At 40.5% G+C, this 26,012-nt stretch overlaps 2 protein-coding genes across 2 annotated transcripts in view; both read left to right on the forward strand.

The window, feature by feature from the left end:
* LOC114791987 (protocadherin beta-16-like) overlaps positions 1-26,012 on the forward strand; it is a 258,171-nt gene that overhangs the window by 47,137 nt on the left and 185,022 nt on the right. The gene's annotated exons all lie outside the window — the stretch shown is intronic.
* On the forward strand, positions 2,314-21,187 carry LOC114791986 (protocadherin alpha-C2-like). Its single transcript, XM_028982623.1, is given in 5 exon segments — positions 2,314-6,090; positions 8,459-8,517; positions 12,261-12,346; positions 18,123-18,145; positions 18,147-21,187. Coding segments are annotated over 5 exon segments (3,303 nt in total). The 5' UTR covers positions 2,314-3,237; the 3' UTR covers positions 18,429-21,187.

Below are 26,012 nucleotides of genomic sequence, written 5' to 3' on the forward strand. Positions count from 1 at the left end.
ACAGAAAATGTATATGTATTGAATGGTATTTGGTCTTATACAGTCATGGCACAACACAGCATTAAGATCTTCACAGCCATATAGTGCTTTCTGGAGCAGGCATTGGGGTCAGCAGCCAAGGAGAACAGATGTTGGTCCCTAGGGAATCAGCGGAGGTGTTAGGTCTAGACACCCATCTGCAACACAGAGGCTCAACAGATAACCTTAAACACTAGGCTACTATCAATTGTAACTGACATGTGGAGTGTTGAAGAGCCATTTTAATTTGGATGCATATATATATAAACAATGTTTTTATCCGTTACTAATAGTTAATTATATTATACATTTTTAATTTGTTGAAGTGTGCAATTATCTATATTTAGCTATAATGATATTTTGTAAAGTAGATATTTAATCCTGGAAAAGGTCAAAGGTCAAGGTTGTCACAAGAACCACACAACATAAATACAAGAGCAAGAATAAATAAGACAAAAAAAAAATTGTCACATCATACAATCATCAGATTGTGGAAACAGATAATAAAATAACATGCTACAATACACTTGAGGACCTCATCGGTGCAGAGTTCAGTCATATTTCAAAACATTCCAATTGGTGCAATTATATGTTTTTGTTGGGAAATACCTTTTCATCATGGGTATCAAACCCAGGGCAAATATCACACTGAAATATTTTAATACAGGCTCGATCCTTGCTTATACTCAAACTGCTTAAACTAAAGAATGGTTTCAGCACCTTTTCGTGTCCTCATTCTTTTGCCATTTCCAGCCTTTCCTGTATTTTTCTTCTTCTGCTTCTTCTCTTTTTTTAGGAATGCAGTCACATGTTTCTGAAACATTTTGAATGAGCAATTACTGGCTGGACTCATCAGAAGAATTTCATGTCTGGAGTGCCTCTAGGATGTCTCAATCCATCTCTTTGGCTCTCTGGAGTCTTGCACAGATGGGGTTGCTGCTTAGTTTTAAAGGGTGAATGGATTGTGTCACTTTCTGCACAGTGGGAAGAGGTTTGTGTGTAATTGATAGGATTATGCTGGTTCTCTTCACTGTATCTGATTGAAACAAAATTTGCATCCATCTGGCTGGGATGTGATGATGCAAATGTCACGAGAGTAATCTCACACAAGCAGACATTCTTTCTACTGACAAACAAGACAGATATATTCTATAGTTACTTTACTGTTATTTTATTAACATAAGGGGGTGTGGGCGGGGTTCCTTCATGTCCATCTGCACACTGTTCTATAATCGCTTCATTTGGAAACTGGCAAACTATATTTTTATAGGTCTTATTTAATTTTAAACTTGTCATTGTTATGGCAACAGAGCCGATTCAGTTTCCTGTAATGACAGTGTGATGTAGGGCAGAAGGCTGTGCAGAGGCTGTGCTGCTGAGAGAGATGAGCCCCACGGGTAAAGTCCCACCAGCTGCTGCAGGGCTGTGGCGTCCTCACACTGCTGCTCTTCGCTCACTGGCCTTCAGTCATTACACAGCAGGTCAAACGAACCCACAGCTAAATACAGAGATTCAGCCCAAAAAAAAAAATCCCTCAGTTGGTCAATGTGTTTGTAACGATGCACATAAAAATATTAACATTTTATTATTTTATTTTGATATTATTTGTTTATTTTCTTGTCATTTTGTCAATAGAGACATACCAGTATGAACCAGCTGCGAACTCTGTTGATCTTTGTGAAAATTCTGAAATCAATCCTGCACAAAATGCACTTGCTGTGCATGTTCTACACCTGTATCATATGACCTGATATCAGCATGTTCCACAGTTTTTCTTCATTTTCTTGTAATCTAGAAAACCATGACATCAAGCCCACAATATCTACATTTTTCTCCATGAGGACAAAATAGACAAAAACGTGTTATTTTTTGTGTGTTTTTGATGAAAGAGAAAAACAAGAGAAAACATTTTAATGTAATATATTGATTTGCCCTGGTTTAGAATTAATGTATAAACAATAATTAAAATTATTATATATTATAAGTTTTATTATTACTATGGTAAGTGGAATATTTACAACAGGTTTACTGATCAAGCCCTAGCAAAGTGTGAGAGGAGACTTTAGTTTATGTCATCAGTTTCACGGTGACAGATGATGATGGTTTATGACGAAGGCTGTGCAGAGAGTGTGCCCCAGGCATGCATGCCCCAGTGACCCGATATGTCTGGAGTCATGCCGCCGACACGAGCCTGACGACGAGACTGATGATGCTCGCATGGAGATTTGTGGAGCTGAAAAAATTGAGGGAACAGACGCCGTTTCTGTGGGGAAGATGGCTGGCGTCTTTGGGCCGAGTTATTCAGCCTGACACTTTGGTGGGGGGGGTGGGGTCCTCATATCCTTGAGCTTGGTCATCAGCCTGGTTGTGTCTTGACTTGCTGACGAGGTTCATCGGCCAACAGGAATACTAAAATTCAGCGCTGTCTGGATACTAAATTTGAAAAAATGTTTAATTTCGAAATATCTAAATGATATCAGTCAAATAATTATAAATTCAAATTCAGAGGGATTTCGAATGGTGTGACATAAATAGGTATTTATGTCATATATATCATATATACATATTTAAATAGGTATTTATATATCTATAGATATATTGCTTTTAAGTGATATGAGCTTATGTTTAGAAAATGTTTGTGGGGAAAAAAACAGGAATAAAGACGCAGCAAACATTGGTGTGGACTTGAGACATGATTAGACTGTCTTATGATTGAGCAAGCTTTGTCTCTACCATTCATCCAATTTTGTTGCAGTTTTCATAATATCATTCACATCAGCAAAACCTGATTATAACCCGCTCAAGTGAAGCTTTCTAAAAATGCATGGGTACAAAGTCATGTAAGGTGTCTTTTTCTCCTCTCGGTTCTGAGTACCTTTTACTGTTATCTTTATACTATGCCAAACTGGGTGGTGTTTTAATTCATAAATTGTGCCATAACTATTTTGCGATTAGAGGATCTATATAGAGAGATGGACGGATGGGTGGATGGGTGGATGGACGGATGGACGGCTCGAGCATGGTTTTGCGCACAAGCAGCAGCGACAGTGGCACGATTAAACCAGCTCCCTCCCTCGGTCGCTCCTCTGTCTCGAGGTGATGATGAACTGGATGCTCGGTCTGTTTGAGAGCGCAGCCCCTCCCCCGTCGTTCTGGACCGACGGCGTCGCACCGGGCTGAGGGTGGAAGAAAAAAAAAAAAAAAAAAGAAAGAAGAAAGATGGGGAGAAATGGAATGGGAGGGGTGCTAGAGAGAGAGAGAGAGCGAGAGAGAGAGGGGAGAGAAGGGTGCGCGATACGCAGCACCAGCGGCAGGGAAACACACCCGTCAGTGCTAGAGAGAGAGAGAGAGAGAGAGAGAGAGAGAGAGGGAGGAAAAAAAAAAAAAGAAGAACAGACCGCACGGACAAAGGAAAGATGGATGCAGCCGAGGAGCGTCCGTGCACACCGATCGCGCACCGGAGCTTTTGCCCGCGTCGCACGTAGACTGCGGGCGGTTTCGAAGGGCGGACAGCTGATTCTCCGACGCGTCTGCGGAACCGATGCGCTCGCCATGGCTGCTGCTGCGGGGAAATGGAAACGCGTCGAGAACAACGTGCCTGCTTGGTTTTTGGTACTTTTCTTATCAGTATGTTGTGGCCTTGCTTCTGGACAACTGCGCTATTCCGTTAACGAGGAGCTGGAAAGCGGGGCGGTCGTAGGGGACCTCGTTCAGGATTTGGGGCTGGACATCCGGCAGCTCTCCGCCCGAAAGATTAAGGTAACCTCCAACAGCGCCAAGCGGTACCTCGACGTCAATCCAAAGAACGGGAAGCTGTTCGTCAACGAACGGATCGACCGGGAGGCGCTGTGCGACCTGAGCAGCGCCTGCCTCCTGAACCTCGAGGTTCTCGTCGAGAACCCGTCCGAGCTGCACAACGTCGAGGTGGAGGTGGTGGACAAGAATGACAATGCGCCGCAGTTCCCCAGAGACGAGTACCAGTTGGAGATCACGGAGTCGGCGTTGCCGGGCTCTCGTTTCCCCATCGAGCACGCGCAGGACCCGGACGTGGGCTCCAACGCGGTCCGCCTTTACCGCCTCAGCCCCAACGAGCATTTCGCGCTGGACTCGAACAAGCCCTCCGTGAACAGCAAGCACGTCGAGCTGGTGCTGAAAAAGCCTCTGGATCGCGAGCTGACGCCGTACCACGAGCTGATCCTGACGGCTTCGGACGGCGGCTCGCCTGCACTGACGGGCACCGCCAAAATCAACGTGCGCGTCCTCGATTCCAACGACAACGTCCCTGTGTTTGACAGCTCAGTCTACAAGGTGAAGCTGCTGGAAAACTCGCCGAAGGACACGCTGGTGATCAAACTGAACGCCACCGACATGGATGAAGGCACGAACGGGGAGGTCTTCTACTCGTTCAGCAGTTACACTCCCGAGAGGGTCAGGCAGATGTTCAACATGGACACCAACACCGGCGAGATCAGGGTTAAGAACAACGTTGATTATGAGGACACCACCTCATACGAGATGTACATCCAGGCCATGGACAAAGGCCCTGCTGCTGTGGCTGCTCACTGCAAAGTGGTGGTGGAGGTGGTGGATGTTAACGATAATGTCCCCGAGATAGTCCTCTCATCACTGTCCAGCCCAGTGCGCGAGGACGCACGGGCCGACACAGTTGTGGCCCTGGTGAGTGTGACTGACCGAGACTCAGGCCTGAATAAGCAGGTGAGTCTGGAGATTCAACCTGGCCTGCCTTTTAAGATCAAATCCTTTAGAAACTACTATACCTTGGTGACCTCAGCTTTTTTGGACCGCGAAACCACAGCAGCATACAACGTGACCCTCAGTGCCACAGATGGGGGCACACCACCCCTCTCTTCCCAGAAGACCATCCAGGTGGATGTTGCCGATGTCAATGACAATCCACCACACTTTGAGCAGACGTCCTACACTGTGTACGTGATGGAGAACAATGCCCCTGGAGCCTCACTTTGCACCGTGAGGGCCCAGGACGCAGACGTCAACGAGAATGCCCGTATTACCTACACCGTGCTCAATGACAACAACCACGGTATCCCTGTGACCTCTTATGTGTCCATCAAGCCTGACACAGGCATAGCCTACGCCTTGCGCTCCTTCGACTATGAGTCCTTGCGAGAGTTTCACTTCCAGGTCAAAGCTCAGGATATGGGCATCCCACCTCTGAGCAGGGTTGCTACTGTTTACATCTACATAATGGACCAAAATGACCACACTCCAGACATCATTTACCCACCAGCCAATGGCACTCGAACCACAGAGACTGTCCTGAAGAATGCAGAGCCGGGCACGATCGTGGCGAAGGTCACGGCGTACGACGCGGATGCTGGAGAGAATGCGTGGCTGGTCTATGTTCTGGATCAGGCCACTGACCTGGACCTGTTTAAGGTGCATGAGCACACAGGTGAAGTAAGAACCACGCGCCGTGTTTTGGAGGACAACTCCACTTCCTTTGCCCTGACAGTGGTCGTCCGTGACCACGGCCTTCCAGCACTCTCTTCTACTGCCACCATTAATGTAGCTGTGATGGAGGTGCCACCCAAAGTCACGCCTGACCCCAAGAGGATCATCCGCCCTAACAACCCCTTGCTCTTCTCCAACGTCACTCTCTACCTAATCGTGGCTTTGAGCGCAACCACATTTGTCTTCCTTGTAACTGTAGTGGTTCTGGCCATCGTCCGCTGCCATGCATACTGCACCCAGCCAGGCTCCTGCTCCCCGTGCTGTGTGTCACAGAAAACGCCTCTGGACAGTGGATCAGGTGGGGGCGGTGGAGCCGGTGGCGGCGGGGCCCAGCCCAACAACAACGTGGTGCTCCGTCGTGACCTCAAGGTGGAGCCACACTACATTGAGGTGCGCGGGAACGGCTCACTGACTAAAACATACTGCTACAAGACCTGCTTGACGGCCACATCCGGCAGCGACACCTTCATGTTCTACAACACGGGTCGGCCCATTAGTGGCACTTGGGGGTCCGAACGTTTCTTCACGAGCGGGAGCGGTTTCGTGCGACGGCTCAGCATGCCTGATGCTGCACTCCAGGTGTGTCCCTTCACCTTCATGCTCCCAACCAACCGCCAAAAAATCTGGGCATAACACAGAGAAGTGTGGGGTTTTCTCAGAGTTGCTTATTGGGAAGATAAAAGATGTACGCCACTCTTTGGCCCACTCTCACGTATTGGTTTCATAATGGTTTGAGTATGCATATTTACATAAAAGCATATTTATTAATTCCTTCATAACATTTAAAATCATCCTTACTTTTGGTAAGACACGAATGACGTTTCACTCTGCCAGAATGCAATGATTGTCCACAACAGTGTGTAAACAGCCCATTAAAAGGCTGTTGTGGAGGGTAAGTGTCATTAATGGACTCATTATTGATGCATTATGACAATGTTTAAAGATGAAAGGTGCAGCAGTGTGTGTGAGAAAGTACGAGACCTTGTTCTAGCTGATTTAGATGCTCCCACACTGCAGCTCAGCACTCATTCCACATTAGTGTCAAACAGGGAGACATTCTGGAGTCCAGGCTGCGATCCTGATGATTCAGGGATTTGCTATTCCTGTTTGAGGCTGTCGTCAAATCTGGGCATTTGACAGCTCTTCTCCACCATCCCACTGCCAGGAATTGTTCTCCTAGTCTTGTAGGGAGGACCCTGCTTTGGGTTCTAGGCTCTGAATTTTATGTGTCTGTGTGTTTATGTCTCAGTTTATTTTTCACTTCTTTCATTCATGTTCTTACGCCATACAACAATTTCAGTCCAGCAACACCCAGTAGGATTTTTCTGGATGCATTTGCTTATTGAATAATTTTTTGGTTTGAATTTTGAGTGCCCAGTTCAGTTGGAAACTCTCACTTTGTTTGTTGCTTTTGTGTTTGCATTTGGGAAAACAAGACAAATTTGTCCTGACAAAATGGCATACAGACCTGTATAAAGATATACTTTATAATAATAATAAGTTGCTAGAAACAAATAATAATAAGTAGACCATTGGTCCTGTACTTCCTGTTTCACCCTTGTGCAACTGGCATGAATTCATGTTCACTCTAGTGTGTTGATTGTTTTATTACAATTGCCAAGGCCTAGTTGCTATGCTGACTTTTCAGTTTATAGGAAGCATTTGCCTGACCCTAACTGATCTGCCTCTTGCTCAGGGGTTAATTTCTTTGATTTCTGGTCTGTCTATAAAATATGAATTAGTGCTGGGTGAATAAAGGGTTAGTTAGCATCCAAGAGAGTGCATGTTTTGCATGCACCCTGAGGCCTCTTTTAAACCCCTACCAGTGGTCACTTTGTGATGCCACAACAATAAGAACAGAAAATGCCTGCACTGCGATAAGCGTTTAGTGTAGGAAATTAACCCACAGACCCCCATTTCCTGGCCTTGCCAATTAGATTCTGTTTGAAGGAGGCAGTCTCTCTATGTGTAGATAAGCCCCCCGAGTTTGTCTGATTAAAGAACGGTGTTTACCTAATTTATCTAGGTCACTATATAGTGCCTTACATTCATGCCTATTACCCAACTTACTCTCATCCTTAGCGCATGTACAAAAATGGGTGCAAGGTTTTTAAATATGCGAGTGGAGCTCACAACTGCCACATTTAAATAAGTGACTGTAGGAGCTGTGATGGGGGTCATGCAAAAGGGAACAGTTTATATGGTTAATGGAGTGAAAGTCCCTGCCCTGCTTTTGGCTCTTAAAGGCTTTTTTTTTGCATTAGTAGAATTGTGAGGAAAGGCCTGTTTTATTGTCGCTGGTGCAGAGGTCAGTTCATCCAATCTGTGTTAAAAACCAAGAGGGGCCAAAAGTGTCACATTAGAAATGCTGGTCCCTTAAGGTGACATGTATGTAACATGATATTATGTCATGGCCCACTGTCTTTAACCATTCATGACTGATCAGATGTTAGCCTCTTTACTAGCTGAAGGAGCTCTGAGGCAGGGATGGGTGTGGTTGCCTTGGTGAGGACTCTAGCTAATTTGATGATCCAGAAACCCATCTGCTCTAAGAATGATGTGGCGGGGCAGCCTGCAGCTTGTCATTTAGCACACGAGCTCCTCGTGCACAGACCTTTCTCCAACATATTTACTCCTACATTGCACAAATGCACATGAAATTAATTTATTCACACATCAGCGCAAAACTAAAGGAATGAACTAGCTGAAAAGCAACAATTATGTTCTCTAATAAGCTGTCCATTAAATATGTCTTAACGTCCTCCCATCTGTGTCCGTGTCAATCTCTGGGTCTCATCTGCAGTTCAAATCACAATGCAGGACACAAAAAGGGACTCATGATTTATTAATGGGACTCTATCGGCCCTTTCTGTGCACAGAAACATAACCCAGCCCTCTCTCTCCCTTTTTCTTTCTCTTCCCTCGCGCCTTCTCTCTTTCCCTACAGCCCAAGGCACCAAATGCTGACTGGCGATATTCGGCATCTCTGAGAGCGGGAGTGCAGAGGTAAGCACTTTAAAATTTTCCCCAGCCTTGACTTTTGATCCCCTAAAATAAGAGTACTAATCCCCCACTACACCACGGTTTCATAAACCCCCAAATCCTCTTCCACTGGATTCACATATGTGGCGGGCAAATGATTTGATGTGCCAGGTTTAGTTGGGACATTGAACAGCTATTTTCCAAATTCAGCCAATGCCCCACCTTTTATTAACCCTTAACATGTCAGAAGTCAGCACCAGAGACAGCTACTATTTACTATTTGCTAACTGCATTGTATTAGTGGAATAAGTAAATTGGGATTAAGAGGGATGCCATGCATGTTCCTCCATTAGCATATTTTAATACTGAAGAGTGGTGAGGTATGTCTGCACAGATACATATGCTAGAGAGGGCATGGAGAGACAGCTGGCACACATAGCAAAGACAAAATGGCTGCAGAGGAGAGGAGAGAAAAGGAGAGGAAATCTGGAGCTCAGACAGCAGCCGCCCACATGATTCCACAGCAGCTCCCCAAACACCTGGCTTCATGTCTGTCATACCATGTCGCTATTTCCATTTTCAAGCATTTTCTAGCTCTTATAATTTCAGTTTTTTATTATATGTTGTATTTTTGTTAATTGTGAAATGTATTATTGAGCTCATTTGAATAGTTTAGATCTAAACAGAGACAAAAAGAACGAATTGTGCAGTGATAGCGTAGGAGAATGGCCACCTCTTAGCACAGTGTCCCTGTCATCAGCATTCTGAGACAACACCCCCCACCCCAACCCCCCAGATACAGAGACCTTCACACACAGAGTGAAGGACAAGGGAGCTGATGAACTGACTTGCTGTTTTCACAGCTGAAGTCAAATACATGCATACACACACACACACTGACCTACAGCCTCACACAAACATGGCCAGTCACACAAAAAGCACATTTGTACATGTGCAAACATGAAATATTCAGCCATAACATTAAAACTTCTAGTCTAGTATTGTGCTGGCCCAGCCTCATAGTTCAGCACAGCACTTGTTTGGATTTGGAGACAAAGTCAACACCTTAAATTATTCACTGTTGTGTTTCTCCAACCATTCTTGAACCATTTTTGTTCTGTGGAAGGGTGCAATATCCTTTGGACAGAGGCCACTGAAAACAAGGTATAGGTGTTCCAATTTCCAGCTGCGCTGCTCAAAAATGTGGGTCCTATGAAAAAATGAATTTACCAGGACCACATGCTCCACGATCAAGGTTTGATTCTCACATGCCCCTTGTAGGACTTTTCAGCGATGGACAGGGGAAAAAGGGGGAAAATGGGCATGTGTTTGTTGCACTCATGCAGCAGTGACCATGACCCTGCAGTCAGCTCACTAGTTATCCTTCCTTGGACCATTTATTACATACTAACTGCAGCATAGTAGACATGATTTTAGAGAACCTGTAACACCCCTGCATCATAATTCATTCCAAGTTTCTCCCATCTTTATACGTCCCACACCAACCACAAATGCTGTCTGATATATCCATCTCTTGACAACGTTTTGCCAGATTGGTGCACATGACAAAAGGGCACTTGCAGTGCTTCATTTATATTACACAGAATTTAATCATACCTTTCTGTAGATTAAATCTTTCTTTATCTTTGTGAGGGTCATGTTTTAAGCTTCTTAAGATTTAAGATAAACTCAAATTAATTAGACATCACATTGTTCTCTCTGTTGTACAAAACAGGCAAAATGTATTTATACCGTTCTCCAAGTTGTGGCTCAGATTGGTTAGTAAGACTGCTGGACACTGCAGGTCTGTGCTATTCAGTGTGTGTGAGGTCATCCAACTGAAAATCAGATTATGTATTATGTCAGAGAAGCACAGACAGAGTCATGAATTATTCATCAGTGCCTTCCTTGACCCTCCTTGTGGCTGGGGTAAAGATGACCACCTCCTAATGCAGTTTGTATCTGAAGCATACTCACACACACACACACACACACACACACACACACACACACACACACACATACACACACACACACACACACACACACACACACACACACACACACACACACACACACACACACACACACACAGGTATTCACCATTTGCCTTTGGGGTCAAATCCAGGCCTTAATAAAAATTACTGATTATCTGTATATTACTAATATATCAAAATATATCAGTATTAAAGACAATAGAGTATATGTTAATATTTTCAATATTATTTAATGGATGTTGCTGAGCTAGTTTAGAATTTTGGACAGCATGGTATCAACATGGCCAGACAACGCAATCCATCACTTTTTGCAGGAATCAGATAACAACACACCAGCCAATCAGTAGCACAAATCATCTACCAGTGACAAAACTGCAGCATCAAATGCAGTATTATTGATCACAGCAGAATAGTGCTGCTTTACAATCCCAGTTTATAGTCTTGGTATATTCTGGAGTGTGGGTCACGCTCCAGAATGGGGTTGTTTCGAGGTTTCTGTTTTTAGCCTCATTCTGGTTTACACTATGCAGCAGGCTATTGTTTGGCATTAGGAAAATAAAAGTGATGCATCTATGTGACCCTCTTACACCAGGCACACACAGTGAAGGAGAGGGGGGTGAGATTTGGATCTGGATTTTTCAGTAGGGTGGACACACCCTTTGCTGCATTGCAGAGGTTCCAGCAGCTCTGTTCTTCAGAGCTTGCTGTACATTTATAATGAATGTATAGACAGACTACATACAAACACAAGCAGGGGGGAAGAGAGACAGGATTGTGGGCTGCATGCATGTAGCGTATGTTTGCGTGTCTGTGTGGGTGTCGTAGGTTGTCTGATCAGCAGTTGCTATGGTGACACACACCAGGTCTCTCTCTCTTTCACTGTATAAAATAGTCATTGGCTTCTGGTTTTAGAGGAAAATTATGCATCACAGAGGAAATATCTTGCCTCAAAAAACTGCAAAAAAATGTGACAATTAAAAAGGCAGCATTAACTCACACAATTGCTTCACAAAATTAGCCTTTTTTAAATTATTACTTCTGTTTCTTTGTCTCTACATCATGTCTTGTCATCTCCCCTCATCTAATTACAAATCCATTATGTGTTTTATCTGTCAAGCCTGCTTCTAATACAAGTTAGAGTGATGTAAAAATAGACCATTGTAACTCATGGGGACTCAACATGTCACCTCATTGACACCAGGGACACATCAGCTCACGTAGACCAGACAAGCAGCTCAGAATTTGGAGAGACAGCAGATCATGTGTGTTACTCACACTTACACACATGCACACACTGTTACAATGAGTGTCTCTTAAGCTGAATAGAACAAGTTGGGAAGATGTGCAGAGCAGACTGCAGTGCAGACATGACTGATTCACTTTAAAGACTTTAAAGTTTACAAAAATAGGACAGTTTTTAATGGCCATTTTTATCTTGAAAGAACAAAGGTATAAGCAGAAGAAAGGCTGTGGGCAACTCTGATTGTGCGCATTTCAGGCTATGCCACATGCAAGCATGTCAGTATAAACCAGGAATATTTGTTCTCTGCAGCTGCATGTTATGCAATACCATAACCTGTTAAAAAAAAGTAAACTCTAATGATTGCTTTTTAAGCATTATAATAACTGAATTGGTAAAATTGTTTTCATTATCTCAAAGGGATCTTTTATGAAAACATTGTTTTTCAAAAGGGTTTTTGAATGAATTACACAATAATACAAAGAGCTGATGGCCTTTTAGGTGCTGACATTGTGTTGTGTCTATTCCAGCTCAGTCCATATGGAGGAGTCTTCTGTAATGCAAGGAGCCCAGGGCATGCTGGTGCAGAACTGGCCTACAGTTTCCAGTGCAGCAGGTACAGTACAAGCCAAAAACGGTAACAATATAAATAAAAGTAAAGAAAAAGGGCAACAGGATGTAAGTTTATAAATGTCTTGTAATTGTATGTATTATTTATAAATGTTATGTTTTACGCCTCACACAATAGGTGTGATGAGTGTTTCTGCAAACGTTGATTTGTTTCCTGTAAATGAATGCAACTGTAGGATCTGTAATACTTCACAAATGACACAGGTACTGAAATAAAGAAAGTCTATTTCAACCTTTTTTTCCATTAGAATTATTTCAGTGTTTACAAATGATACATGAAGAACGTCTGTCCGCTGTTAATCACAATCTTGCACATTTGCATTCAGCTCAACTCACTAAGGTTGTGGATTCAGCACCAAAGACAGCTCCTCTTAATCATTCAGTAACTATATGGAACAACGTAAGAGGAATGGGTGTCTAAAATTGGTTCTAAATGGGTGTCTAAAAATGTTAAATAGAAAATGTTCAATAGTTTTGTAGTTGTGATTAGTGTGGTTTATTTTAATTATTATTAAATGTCTGGACTCTCTGGTTTCATTATCTTACTACTTATCACCTACTTCAGAGATTTCATTCTCCTACTATGATTTGCTCAATAATTTATGTGCTTTATTTATGCTTTATTTATGATTCCTCTGAAACATTAACTGCAGCCTTTTTCTAATCTAGGTGAGAACAATGTAAGCAAATGTGCTGACTGCATGAATCCAGCTCAATCTGTTGTACTTGTCCAAGCAGAGTTGAGAGATTCAGTGTTTGTGCATGAATGTCCTGGCAGGGTGGGAGAGAACTGAGTAAGTGAGTTGAGAAGTGCAGGGGAGCCTCTTTTCCGCTGGTCCAGCTCCCAGACGCTCACACGCCCATAAGATGAGATCTACAGTGACACTCAAAGTGGGAAATTTGATGGTTGTTTTTGTGAAGACCTAGTGTGAACAGTTAGCTCTACTAGAATTTTGAATTCCTACATGGGCTGTTCTGTTATAGATTATTTCAGTGCAGTTAGTGTTGTTTGAGTGTGTTATTTTTGAGCCATCACCAAGGTCACTAATTCATCTGACATGCTCTGATCAAGGTCAGTGTCATGGTGTGAACCATACTCATTCTGTTTAACAAGCCTGCTTATTTAATTACAGGTTTTTAATTGCCTTACTGGAATGAAAGTCTTTGGTTTGTTAGCATAACTGGTACTTTGGGTTTTGTATGAGACGTTTGCCTAAATCATCATATAATTTATGAATTAGCTTTTGATTTATTTGTTGTAGAATTAGGAATAAACATTGACAATCAGACTGAGTGATGCCTGAGACAGGGATTCATTAGCAAAAGCAAAGCAAAAAAGCAATTCAGGGTTTGATGGACATGGACATTGACAAAGGATACCAGGAAGAATCGATTGATTTTTCTCATACTTGGCTGCAAAGGTTTTTTGAGCAGATGGAATCAGTCTATTTGGCACTTGAGTAAATGTTGAATAGACTTGTGTAAATATATTCCATTACTTACACAGAAAAGACTTGAGCATAACATTTTATTAATAACTTTATTTATCATGGTACTGAGAAAGGGAATATGAGCACTGAACATCCAGCCTTGTTACACGATTAAAATGAAATAAAATTTTAAATGGCATGAAGTAGGAATAAGTTGTAGGTATTCCCATGCATTAAACCAGTTAGAATAACACATGTTGTGGAGATTGGTCTGTCTTGAGTGGGAGTGCATGTAAACCAGTGAATGACTTTGTGTAGCCTTTACCCATGGTCAGGTTCTTCTTCAAGAGGAATATATAAGATGATGCTTGATTACAAAAAGAGGCAAATGGCAAAAAAAGGGCAGAATTACTTTTCCTCATGGATGCAGTGGTTTGAGGGAATGCAGAGAGATGAAGAGAGGATGTATGTGGGAAAAGGCAGTCAGAGGGATGTGGGGGATGGAGACAGAGACAGAAAGAAATTCAGGATTGGCAGACCCCTCTGGTGGTGCTGTTGCTAGGGAACACTGTGTGACTTGTTGCTAAGCAACACCATTTAACTTCGAGAGAGAGAGAGAGAGAGAGACTGCTGCAGTGGCACCATCCTCCTTTAGAAGAGAGTATGTGAGCAGAACTGGAGGAGGTTGTTTCCATGGCAACAATTCAACCAAAAATGGAAGAATAGAAGTGATCACATAAAAAAACAATATTATTATTTTATTATTATTGTTGTTCTGTTATTAATAGTAATAATAATAATAATGTCAGCATAAACATTATTATGTTTTAATCAACAAAGACCTAAAGAGGATGACAAATATTTAACCTATGCCTCTTCATCATTATTATTTCTAATAATGATTTCATTATTATTGCCAATAATCAGTCATAACAAAGCAATCCCAAATGTATCATAGCTGAAGGCAAAACTGAAAGGAGGTCTCAGCTTCCATTACTGAACACTTGTAGGCCATCACTGGTTTGTAGAAGGAAAGGAGTTAGAATTAGGACACTGGCCACAGAAATGGAGCTTGAACCTCTCTAAGAGAAGCGTCCACATCTGGAGGCTAGTACTTTCATCTTGCTTAAGTTTGGCAACCATGTGCCAAGAACATCAAATCTGAAATTAGTATGTATTGGGATCAAGTAAGTAGAAATATAGCAAGACAGAGAAACATAAATACTAAAGCATCCTCCAATGCCTCTTCAGAAAGCAACTTTAACCTTGCTTCATTATAGCTCCATTGTTTCCAGACTTTGACATCCTGTGCTCTTGCATTCACATTAATATTATGTTTGATTTTTGTAGTACCCTTTTGTCAAGAATGTATAAAGGAATGAACAAACGTAAGCTAAGCGTCATTGGTAGTTTATCTACTGTTTCATTAATCTTTATTACATTTTATTTTATTTTTTTTCCAGTGGGGATCTGTTAACCTGGTTTGAGGGGTTTATGGCACAGGCATATTCTTGTTTGCAGGTTTTTTTATACTGAAATTGCTGAAGTTAAGCTGCCCTTACAGCATGCACTATTGTTATATTCAACTACACTTGCCAACATTACTTTGAAATTCATAACATGTATTCTGAGTGCCGTTTTGAAAATGGGCTTTTGTACGAATATCTGTGATGCCAGAATATCGCAATATGTACAGTATCACAAAATATCATTGTATAATTTTATTGTGACCCATGTGTTGTGTTACATATTGGATCGTGAGATCCTTGCCAATACACACCCCTACCAAGTACCCTATTATTTCCAACACTTTCCATCCACCACTTTACCTCAGTGGACATCACAAGGAGGACCACATCTATGACCACTTACCACATTTATTAAATCATATATCAGGGCAGTGGTGGCGGTTAAGGAAGCGGCCCTGTAATCAGAAGGTTGCCTGCTCTCTAAGGGTGATGGGTTAAAAGCAGTTGACATATTTTGTTGTGTGCACCATGTGCTGTGCAGCGTTCACAATGACGATCACTTCACTTTCACTTCACTTCACTATATGTAGATAGAGTATCAGCATTTGTTTAAGGAGATTGGTTTTTAACCTAGTCAATCTGGTATACAGATGAACACATCTGGTACACTTCAGCAGTGTGTGGTGCTCAATGGTACCTCAATGGCATCTTTGGGGTTCGGGATTTGAAGCTGCAACCCACTTCCTTACCCGCAAGGCCACCACTGCCCCAGAGTTTATAATGAAACATCAAGGAAATATCAGATTACAAGTCTCTTTAATCACATCTCTTATGTGATTAAAATTATTTCAAATAAATGTAGATCGCTTTTTTCCCCTCAGGTTTCTAAACGTCTAAACTTTTAAACTACTAAAATATTTTCCCCTAGAGACACTTTTTCATTTAACTCAAATATCTTACATTATTCTGCACTACATTATGCAAAATCTGTCATTCCTTTTTCTTATGAGTTATTACGTATGGACATAACTTTTACCCTAAATCTGTGCAGCTCCACCCTGAATCTGTTGCTGAAGTTTTTGTTTGCTGAATGTTGGTGGTAATCTACAGCTTTTAAAATGAAACTTGGATTTAGTTTCCAAACGAAGTACTTTTTAAATGTGGCTGATTGCAAAGAGCTCACAGCAGTGTGTAACATTGCAGACAATCGAAACAACACTGACATTATCATCCCTACATTACAGGCATATTAACAATGCATTGTAAGTATGGTTATTGTTTATAATGACATCTAATGTAATTATATTTCTAGTTAGGAAATATATTTGCTGTTAGTAGAGACTATTAAAACGTGATCAACATAAAAATGGGCAGAGCAACAAAATGGGTTTCAAGAAAACACAACTATAGATCAAGCATTTTGTAACCCTCCTCTCATGTTTAGTGCAGCAGATTCACATTTAACAGCCTGCAACCATTGCCCCCTGATGTCACCAATGCATCTTTCTTCTGAGTGTATACATGAACTAATTCCTATTATAGTTAATCTGACTTGGCATGTAACTAAACTGTTCTCAAACACTTTCAATAGTCACTATATTTCATCTATTCACCATCAATGTTGTGTGCTTATGATCATTTTAATAAATGTCAGACAAATAAAAGACATTTAGTTAAAAGATTGTTGTGCCCAAAGCAAGCGTTCTCTTACATAACTAATAATACTAATAATTTTTTACTTTTGGTACTTAAGTACATTTGAAGGCAAATACTTTTGTACTTTTACTTACAGAGAACTATTATTTATAATGGATTAAATTTTTATCTTGTCCACCACTGTAAAGATCTGATTGGAGGATTCTCAAACCAAAAGATACACCATCCCTAAGAGTCAGCATGTGCATCATACTTTGGAACTCAGATTAATTTGCATAATCTTTCCAGAAAACAATGTCCCAAAAGGCAGAATTTTTTTTTTGCCCGTTAGGTCACATAGTCCCTGTAGGTCAGAACAAGGACACGCTGTGCTTTTAGTGACTTCAAATGAAGACAATGCTTTATTTAGAAAACTGTTACATTAAATTTTTTTTACTAGTGCAGTGGAGAAAATATACTTTTGAGAGGATAAAGATGCTGCTGCCCAGCCCAGAATAAAAAGACATGAAATCTAAATTAACAGAATATCCTGTCAGAGCCAGAGCTGGGAAGCCAGAGCTAAATAAAACACAGGAGGGAATTAGGTCAAAGCAGAGAAAAACTGGTGGGAGCTAAGAGCCATGGCTGTTCATAAAAAAGAAAAAAACTCACTCTATCTGTCTATTGCTCTCTCACTTTCTCTCTCACACACACAGACCGATACACACACATGCCCATGCAGAGCTCAGTTATTCCCTTGTTCACTCTCTGACTGCACACACAGAGCACTCATTCTGTCTTTCTCTCTCTTTATTTATCTAACTTGCTCAAATACACACATTTCTTTCATTTTCTTTGTCTTTTACTCCCTCCCTCCCTCTCACCAGCTCCCCAAAAATGGCCTCCTCCACAGTTGTGGCAGGGTTTAGGTTTTTACACTTCAGGTTATCTTCCCGCCAGTTCCCGGCCATGTAACCCTGCAAGAGATTACGAAGGACCTTGTTGTGGCCTCTTGGGTTCCCAACATCCTCTGTGTCTGATTAGACAGTGATGGCAGGGCGTCTCTGATGTGACTGCGGGGGCCTAAGGCACCTGTCCCCTCAGCGCTACATCTGCCTTCCCAGATGGCTGCCATTTCAGTCTGTAGGATTCAGAAATCAGTTGTATGTGTATGCAGTTGTTTGTATTCATGCTCTTTTTCCTTCCTCTCTCTCTAACTGTCTCGCAGATGGGGAAGGGGGTGAGCTGTCCCCCCCCAGTTGGCGCCGGAATCAACAGCAACAGCTGGCACTTCCGTTACGGGCCAGCACCCGGCTACGGCCCCCCTCAGGCCCTGAAGCCCGGGGAGATTCCCCCCGAAGCCTTCATTATCCCCGGTTCCCCTGCCATCATTTCCATTCGCCAAGAGCCAGGCACTGGTGACGACAAGGGCGACTTCATAACCTTCGGCAAGAAAGAGGAGAAGAAGAAGAAAAAGAAGAAGAAGGAGAAAAAGGACAAGAAAGAAAAGGGGAAGGATGATGGGGAGGAATAGATGGAGATTTGGGGGTGGGCGACATTAAAAGTAGAGCAACCAATGATGTTCTTAAAGACAGAGAAAGTCAACCAGCCAAAAAATTTACAATAAGAATACTTATAGTTGGGAGGGGACTTCACCTGGGACTGGGTCCCTTACAGGTGGACAGCTGTATTCAACCCCAACCAGAAATGACACTCTATCTATCCCCTCCCCCCCTCTTTCTGGATTACCCCTTTTAAGAGTTTACAGTTCTTCAAGGCTCACCTGCTTCCGTTTATTTATACACTTATAAATATGACGTCCTGAACACTATATTTACAAGCCAGTAAAAAAAAAAAGGTGATGTCCATAAACGCTCTGCTCCCATGTTACCAACACAGGACTTAAGAGGTCTAAAAATGATTTAACAAAAGGGGGAGTACAATGGGCCTATGTTAAAAGGACATTGAGCGCCACATCCAATTTCCTTTTCCAAATTTAGCAGGAAATCCCACCCAGGCCCTGCCTCTGCTGGCATCTCTGTCTCACTCCGCCCTCCACTCCTTTATTCTCCAAACAGTGAGGGGGAGAGCAAATCAGAACGGGGTTCAGAGAGACTCAAGTGACCACACAGCAGAAATCAGACCTGAAAGGCCTGTTTTTGTGCATCATTATTATCATATGCTATTAACATAACAACTAGGCTAACCCAGGCACATATGGTTTGTGTGTAAATATGACAAACTGAGAAGGGTACAGTCTGGCTATGTTCTTATGCCCCAGTATGCACTGGTACATCTGTGTACAGGGTTCTCAAACATTTGGAGCGGTTGAAGCGAATGAATGAGAAGGGTGGCATGTGCCACGGATGCTACAAGAATGTTGCGTTAGAGGACATTTCTGCTTTGTGTGCACTGCTAGGGTACCCCGCTCAACACAAATAATTCAACACATGCAGTTAAATTACAAATGCACACACACATTGATGGTCACACACAAGTACACATACACGTTTTGTAAAGTCAGGGTTGATGTGCACACGCTCTTATCGACCCTGTGAGCCACAGGACAGACATAGTGGCCTCTTTTCTGTGTGTCTGTAATATATGGCCGGAATGTTGCTTGTCGCTTCACCTCAGTTCAAGCCTGACTCCCCCTTCGCTTGTGTTCTGAATGTTTAATACTTGCTCTCCTTACCAGCTGTTTTGCCTTTTCAGTGCTTGTACAATTCGTTTGCTCTAAATCTGCTCAGAGGTTCTCATGGAACCTCTTTCACCGGACACAATACTACCTTTTCATTTTCCAACATCCTCTGTCAAGAGGGGGGAAAAGAAAGGACAACCTCCATGTCTACAATAGTGACAACATCGCACTAATTTCTGACTATCTGGACTGAGCTCTGGTACTGTTATGGGAACACCTTTGAAGCCTCCTACTTTGCCTCGTTTGAGTTCCTTAAATACAACAACATCAGGGGAAAAAAGCACATGAGCCACTCTGGCCCCTCATCCACATTCAGCCAAAGCGCTAGAAGACCCCTGTGAAGGGCAGGCTATGCACCGGCTACAGAGAATTCTCATCTGTGAACTAAAAACTGCAGGGGAAAACCACAGAGGTCAATGGGATCTATAGGTTTACAGATCTACATGACCAATAATAGGTGCTTTAATAAACTAAACATAGGTATGGGATACACCTAAAAATCATACTGATTCCATCAGTGTGTGTTCCCTCACTGAATAGCCTAGAGTAGAGAGTGAGTATGTTTAATTAGCATTTATGTACTGTTTAGGCAAAAAAAATCCTGAGAATGCAGCTAAAATGCTTATCAGGGTCCTCTACAATATTATCTGCTTTTCTTCCCCCTCTGACTTTTTATTGACCTGTCAGAAAAGCTGTATGTGCTGCTGTTAGACTCAAATCTTTACCACACACACACACACACACACACACACACACACACACACACACACTCCTTTAAATTCTCCCAGGTGTGGTTCAGTGCTGTCACATCACCAAGTGGCTGTTTGCATGTTATAGACAGATGAAACAGAAACTATATATAGAGATATACAGATAGATATGTTTTTCATCATTTATTTTCAGCCATTCAGTAACAGTGGAGATGTGTATGGTCTCCAGTGAAGTATGTAAACATTAAACGATATTATCCAAACCGAAGACACTGACACACATACACTTGCATTACAATCAAACATACTGTATACAGGGATCATGTTGGTTTTATCCCTTCAACGTTAACTTTGAATAACCTTCTAGATATATGTAATGCTCTAGTGTTATGGTCTGAACCATGATTTTATTTTCATTCTTGTTTTATTATTATTTGATTTTATTATTTTTATTATTTTGGTTTGAAAATGTAATGATTTATTTGACAATTAAGGTCTATCCTTTGTTTCGTGTTAGGCTTCAAAATAATGATCAAACACTGTAATGTGAAATCAATTCATATAGACACCTGATATCTATCCCTTTCTTCCTTTGAAAGAAAAATTAAAAACAAAAACAAACAAAAAAGCCTAAAAAATACAAAAATGAAATAACCTAAAACTGAAAAAAAAAGAAAAAAAAAGTACTTTGCTTGTGTGTAGTGAATGTTCATTGGTCATCTGGTGCCTACAAGGCACAAAGCTGTCAAAGCTGACAGCACAGACATAACCTTTTTGTACACCAGCTCATTTTAATGTGATATAGTGTTTCTTTTTTATTATTTTATGGATACCGTTAATGTGTTTGTTATAATTCACAAATAAATTTTTTTTTCATAAATACCTGTGGTAAATGAGTCCAAGCTTTTAATTGATGTGCTATGCCCACCACTGCCATATCAGAATCAGAATCATTGCAAAGGGAGACAGAATACAAGAAAACCTTTGGTTCTTTCAGTCAATATAATATACAATCAGGCAAAATTGCAGTGTGACATAGTGTAATTCATGATTTATTATCACGCAAACAGTGTGGTTTCTGTCATAAACAACATACACTGTGTTTATGGTTACTGTTTAGTTTACCTTGCAACATTTTAAATTTACATTTATGGCATTTAGCAGATGCCCTTATTTGGAGCGAAAATCAGTAGTAACAGACAATATGCCTGGAGCAACACATGGTTAAGTGTCTTGCTCAGGGACAAAATGGTATTAAGAGGAGTTTGAACCTGTGACTTTGCAGTCCTTTGGTTATTAGGCAAGTGTGTTACCCACTAAGCTACTACCACTCATTTTACTATTTAAATTCATATGGCCAAAGTAATATTTAAATGCAAAAATGATTAAAATTCACAGCTTATATAGACATTTACAACAGAATAGATACAGTAGATACTGTACTCTGTTTAGATAATATAAAATAGAATAATACAAAAACTAATTTGAATGTAGTCATGCTGTACAATTAATTATTGTGTAGCCTCATAGATGCTGATACAATTTTGTCACCTTGGTGGTTACAAGTCCACTTCCTTACCAGCTAGGCCACCACTGCCCCCCACATTCTACAAATATTCTTACTCTATTCTTGTTGTTGTGTGATATGGTGGCTACACCGTAACCTTACAGACGGAGTGATAGGCAATGATATGGTAAGTTTGGTGTGATAATTCATTATCTATTAGAAGACTGTATGACTGTATGTGGCCAGAGTACCTGTACTTAATTGTCCTCTTCGTCATTCCTTGAAATGCCAGAACATCATCACAGATTAACAAACTGGCACAAGCATGCAAATGTACATCAAGCTGCATAACTTCTATGCCATGCTTAATTTTGAACATGATGTACTGAAAGTCAATTAGTCTTGATATGGTAATTTTCATCAAGATACTGATCCAAGTAAGCAGGGCTAAATTGATGCATATCCTTATTTATTGCTTTTAATTTGGTCTGTCAAATAAGAGTGTAGTGATTGAAAGAGATGTCCAGTACTGACATTAGTTCATGTGTGTGTTGTCTAAAATGAAGTTAATAAACCTGGTAATTGTGATTATACCTGGTAATAAGATCTGGTAATTATCTTTGATATAAGCTTCAAATATTCGCCTTTCTCCCCCTACTCCCAAGACCATTGTTATGCCAACAACTGACTCAGGTTTGTTGCAAAAGGAGAATATTATGTGAAAGAGACAAAAGAGTGTCGGAAGATCCATGTAGTATAAGACAGGAAATTCATTAGAAATGTATACTTTACTTTATTTTATTTGTCACATAAAAACTTTAAACTATACAAGGTATTTTGGTGGACTATTCAAATGTGAATGAATCAGAGGATATAGCAATAAACTTAAGTTTAATTAAATCAAGATTAGACCAGAGAAAATGCAGAATAAAAATATTTGAACATAAACATATTTGTGCACAATTCAATGCCAAATTAGGCAGTTTGTTTTCCAGAGAGATTTTAAAATACAGGCTTCCGTCCAAAGTGTACACCTGCGGTTAAATTTTAGATTAATACTACAAACTGTAATACCCTAATAATAGTTTAAGTAATATAAATCACAACGGACGCTTCCGGGGTCTTGGACTACATGTCCCATAATGCAACACGGTGGTCACCAAGACAGCCCTAGCTGTGTATCGGTCTTTAGCGCCCCGCTGGATTATATCAAGCACTGTATTGGTAAAGCTGTTTTTGTGGGAAATTCACATTCTGTTTTCCTAACCTTTGTAATTAATAGTACTGATAAAATATGAGAAATTTAATTTTTTTAACAATGCTAATATCTGTAAACATAATCAATAACTTACAAAAGAACAGGTTTTAAAGTGGAATTGGCGAGTTTTAGGGTTACAAATGCCTTCATACACTTTTTTTCTTACTGAAAATAAAGTTATTGCAACATACGCCAGGAAGTGTCATTGGATCAGAATATTAAAGAATAATTTGCATGTCCCCGCCTACTGAGGATAAACTAAACAAACAGGGCAACTGGCAGCACGTTCCGTTTGGGTTGTGCTACATCTATAATAATATTGGGATAACAGTGATCTTCAACTATTATGTAATTTGCTGTCATTAGCTTAGTCTGACTGACCACAAATTAAATATATGTCTTGGCAGTCTTATCCAGTACCACTGATTACCTTTTAAATGTTTCGTTATGGTTTTTATTATGAGGAAATATAAGTGCCTTGTAATGAGGACACGTGGTATGTGTGCTAGTTAGCCTGAATGGGGCGCAAGAACTTCCGGTCCTCCAGGATGAAGGATAAATTGAGCAGAATAAATGGATTGTAGGGCTGCTATTTAAGAACATATGGTTGTTTTGTTCTGTTTTGCCGTGTGTTGTAATAAAAACTAAATAATAACCAAATTATATCTTGTGGAGTATATTGCACATTGTGTGTAGATACACAAGAGTATCTATGTTTAGGATCGATCACTATCCAGGTGAAGCATTTTGGCAGGTTATTTTCCCCCTGTATAAGACCAGTTGATCAAGACTGTTTATATTGGAGTTGATGTCTCATATTTGCTTTTGGAGTAATTTAGTGTCCTTTTTGTATGTTTGTGGCCATCGTGTTAAGTTATTAAACATTCTCTTTTTTACTTCCTTGTCCTTCATTCGTTCTGTGGTCCCTTTTAAAGTAATTAAATTTCACAGTTTCAGTTTAACGAAAACATTTTCATTATTAAAGAATCCTTTAATTATAATTCAATGCCTCATCACGTTTGATCAAATATTTTGTTACTTAAAAAAATTAAGCTGACCTAACTTAATATATATGGTTTAAAACCATGCAAAGGAATAAGGACAGCTTAAATCAAATGAATCATGTGGAACTATTCTTCATTCTTCAATTAAGTAAATCCAATGATTTTCAGTGTACGTAGATTATGTGTATAGCTTGTTGTGTATGGTTTACATCATTGGTATTATTGTGACATAATGACTTTACATTTATTGGTCTTTCTACAGAGCCTTCTGTGTGATTGGTGATTCAGACATGCTACACCAGCATAATGCTAACAATGAATGGGTATTGTCTATGATCTTTCTATGTTCATGCGTTCCTCTTTGTGCCTCCATTTCTGTGTACTAAGAAATTTTGCTTATGACACTTCATGTGTGTGTGTTTGTGTTCATATGCTGGCAACATGGTATTCTCCTGGTTATTATTTAGCCCATTGTTCATGTGAAGAATGACTCCAAGATTTTCATAAATGAACAAGAAAGGACTGAAGATGAGGAACTAATTGCCCATCATGCCGTGTGTGTAACCCATCTCCCTCCCACCTTAAAAAAGTTAAATGTGTCAGTCATCCCTCCATTTCTTCTGTTCCCCTCCATTTACAGCACTGTAATACCCATTTTCCACAAAGTGTGTCAGCAGACATCACAAATATCATCCCACTAGGCTTCTCAGGCCCACACCTGCCACACATATTGGCACTTTATTTCCAGACTTTTTGTGGACAAGCTGTGGAATGTCATTAATAAAACATGTTCCATGTGGTAAGTCTTATTTTGTTATTTATTGTCTCTTGAGCATAAAAAAAAAGCCAGGCTGCTCTAGTGTTATTGTTCCTGTTAGTTACTTGTCTAGTTGAGTTCTGAACACTTATATGTTGCTTTTAATAATAATACTTAGAAGCTAATGTCTAGTCTGTTTAATATTGACAACAGATCCACGACACACTTTACAGATCTTATCCACTGTCCAGTTGTGGGAGACAATTAACATTTTATTTAGTTTTGTCTGTAGAACAGCAAAGTCAGTAAATACATATTGTATAGTATGGAAATGATGATTTTTCAAATATGAGTGTAACAATATTAGCTTAGGGTCTAGTGGAATGTTAACAAGCAAAATGTCCCCAATTACATTCAATATTTCCTTCCAAAATTAAGTTACAGTATGTATAAATGTTCCCTGAGTCTCAGTGCATTTAAAACATGTAACAGGTATATTACTTTTATTTTTAATTAATTTAAGAGGTTTATTATAAGTTATAGTGGAGCCACTTCAGATCTGTACTGCTTCTTTGTATCACAGGCTGTGTTCCAACTGCTAATTGGAAAATCAAACTCTGCCCTCAATGCATCAAGTTTGAACAACAAAGTTATATATTGTGCAAATCAACCCATTGTTATTAAAATTTATTGTAATGGTGAAATTCCATGGATTGCCAAAGACTTCTTTTGCATTGAAGAGATAAAGCTCATCAACTGCAAGAATACTATACGATATGTATTTACTGACTTTGCTGTTCTACAGACAAAACTAAATAAAATGTTAATTGTCTCCCACAACTGGACAGTGGATAAGATCTGTAAAGTGTGTCGTGGATCTGTTGTCAATATTAAACAGACTAGACATTAGCTTCTAAGTATTATTATTTGCACAGGGCCATGTAATGTTTTTTTATCGTTCCAATTTTATCATATTTTCCATATGAGCAAGCACATTCATAAAATATTTGAAAACATTGTCCTTCGTACTTGTTTAATATATATATAAAATAATTTAATAGACGGAAATGTATTGTGCATACAATGATTGGTTTTCTGTACTCTGGTGGCCCTGTCCGTGGTGCTGAACGGGACATGATAAAATTCATTGTTTTTATGGCGGCTTACTTTTTTTTTTAAAC

The sequence above is a fragment of the Denticeps clupeoides genome, chromosome 6 (genome assembly GCF_900700375.1).
Source record: "Denticeps clupeoides chromosome 6, fDenClu1.1, whole genome shotgun sequence".
NCBI classification, from domain to species: domain Eukaryota; kingdom Metazoa; phylum Chordata; class Actinopteri; order Clupeiformes; family Denticipitidae; genus Denticeps; species Denticeps clupeoides.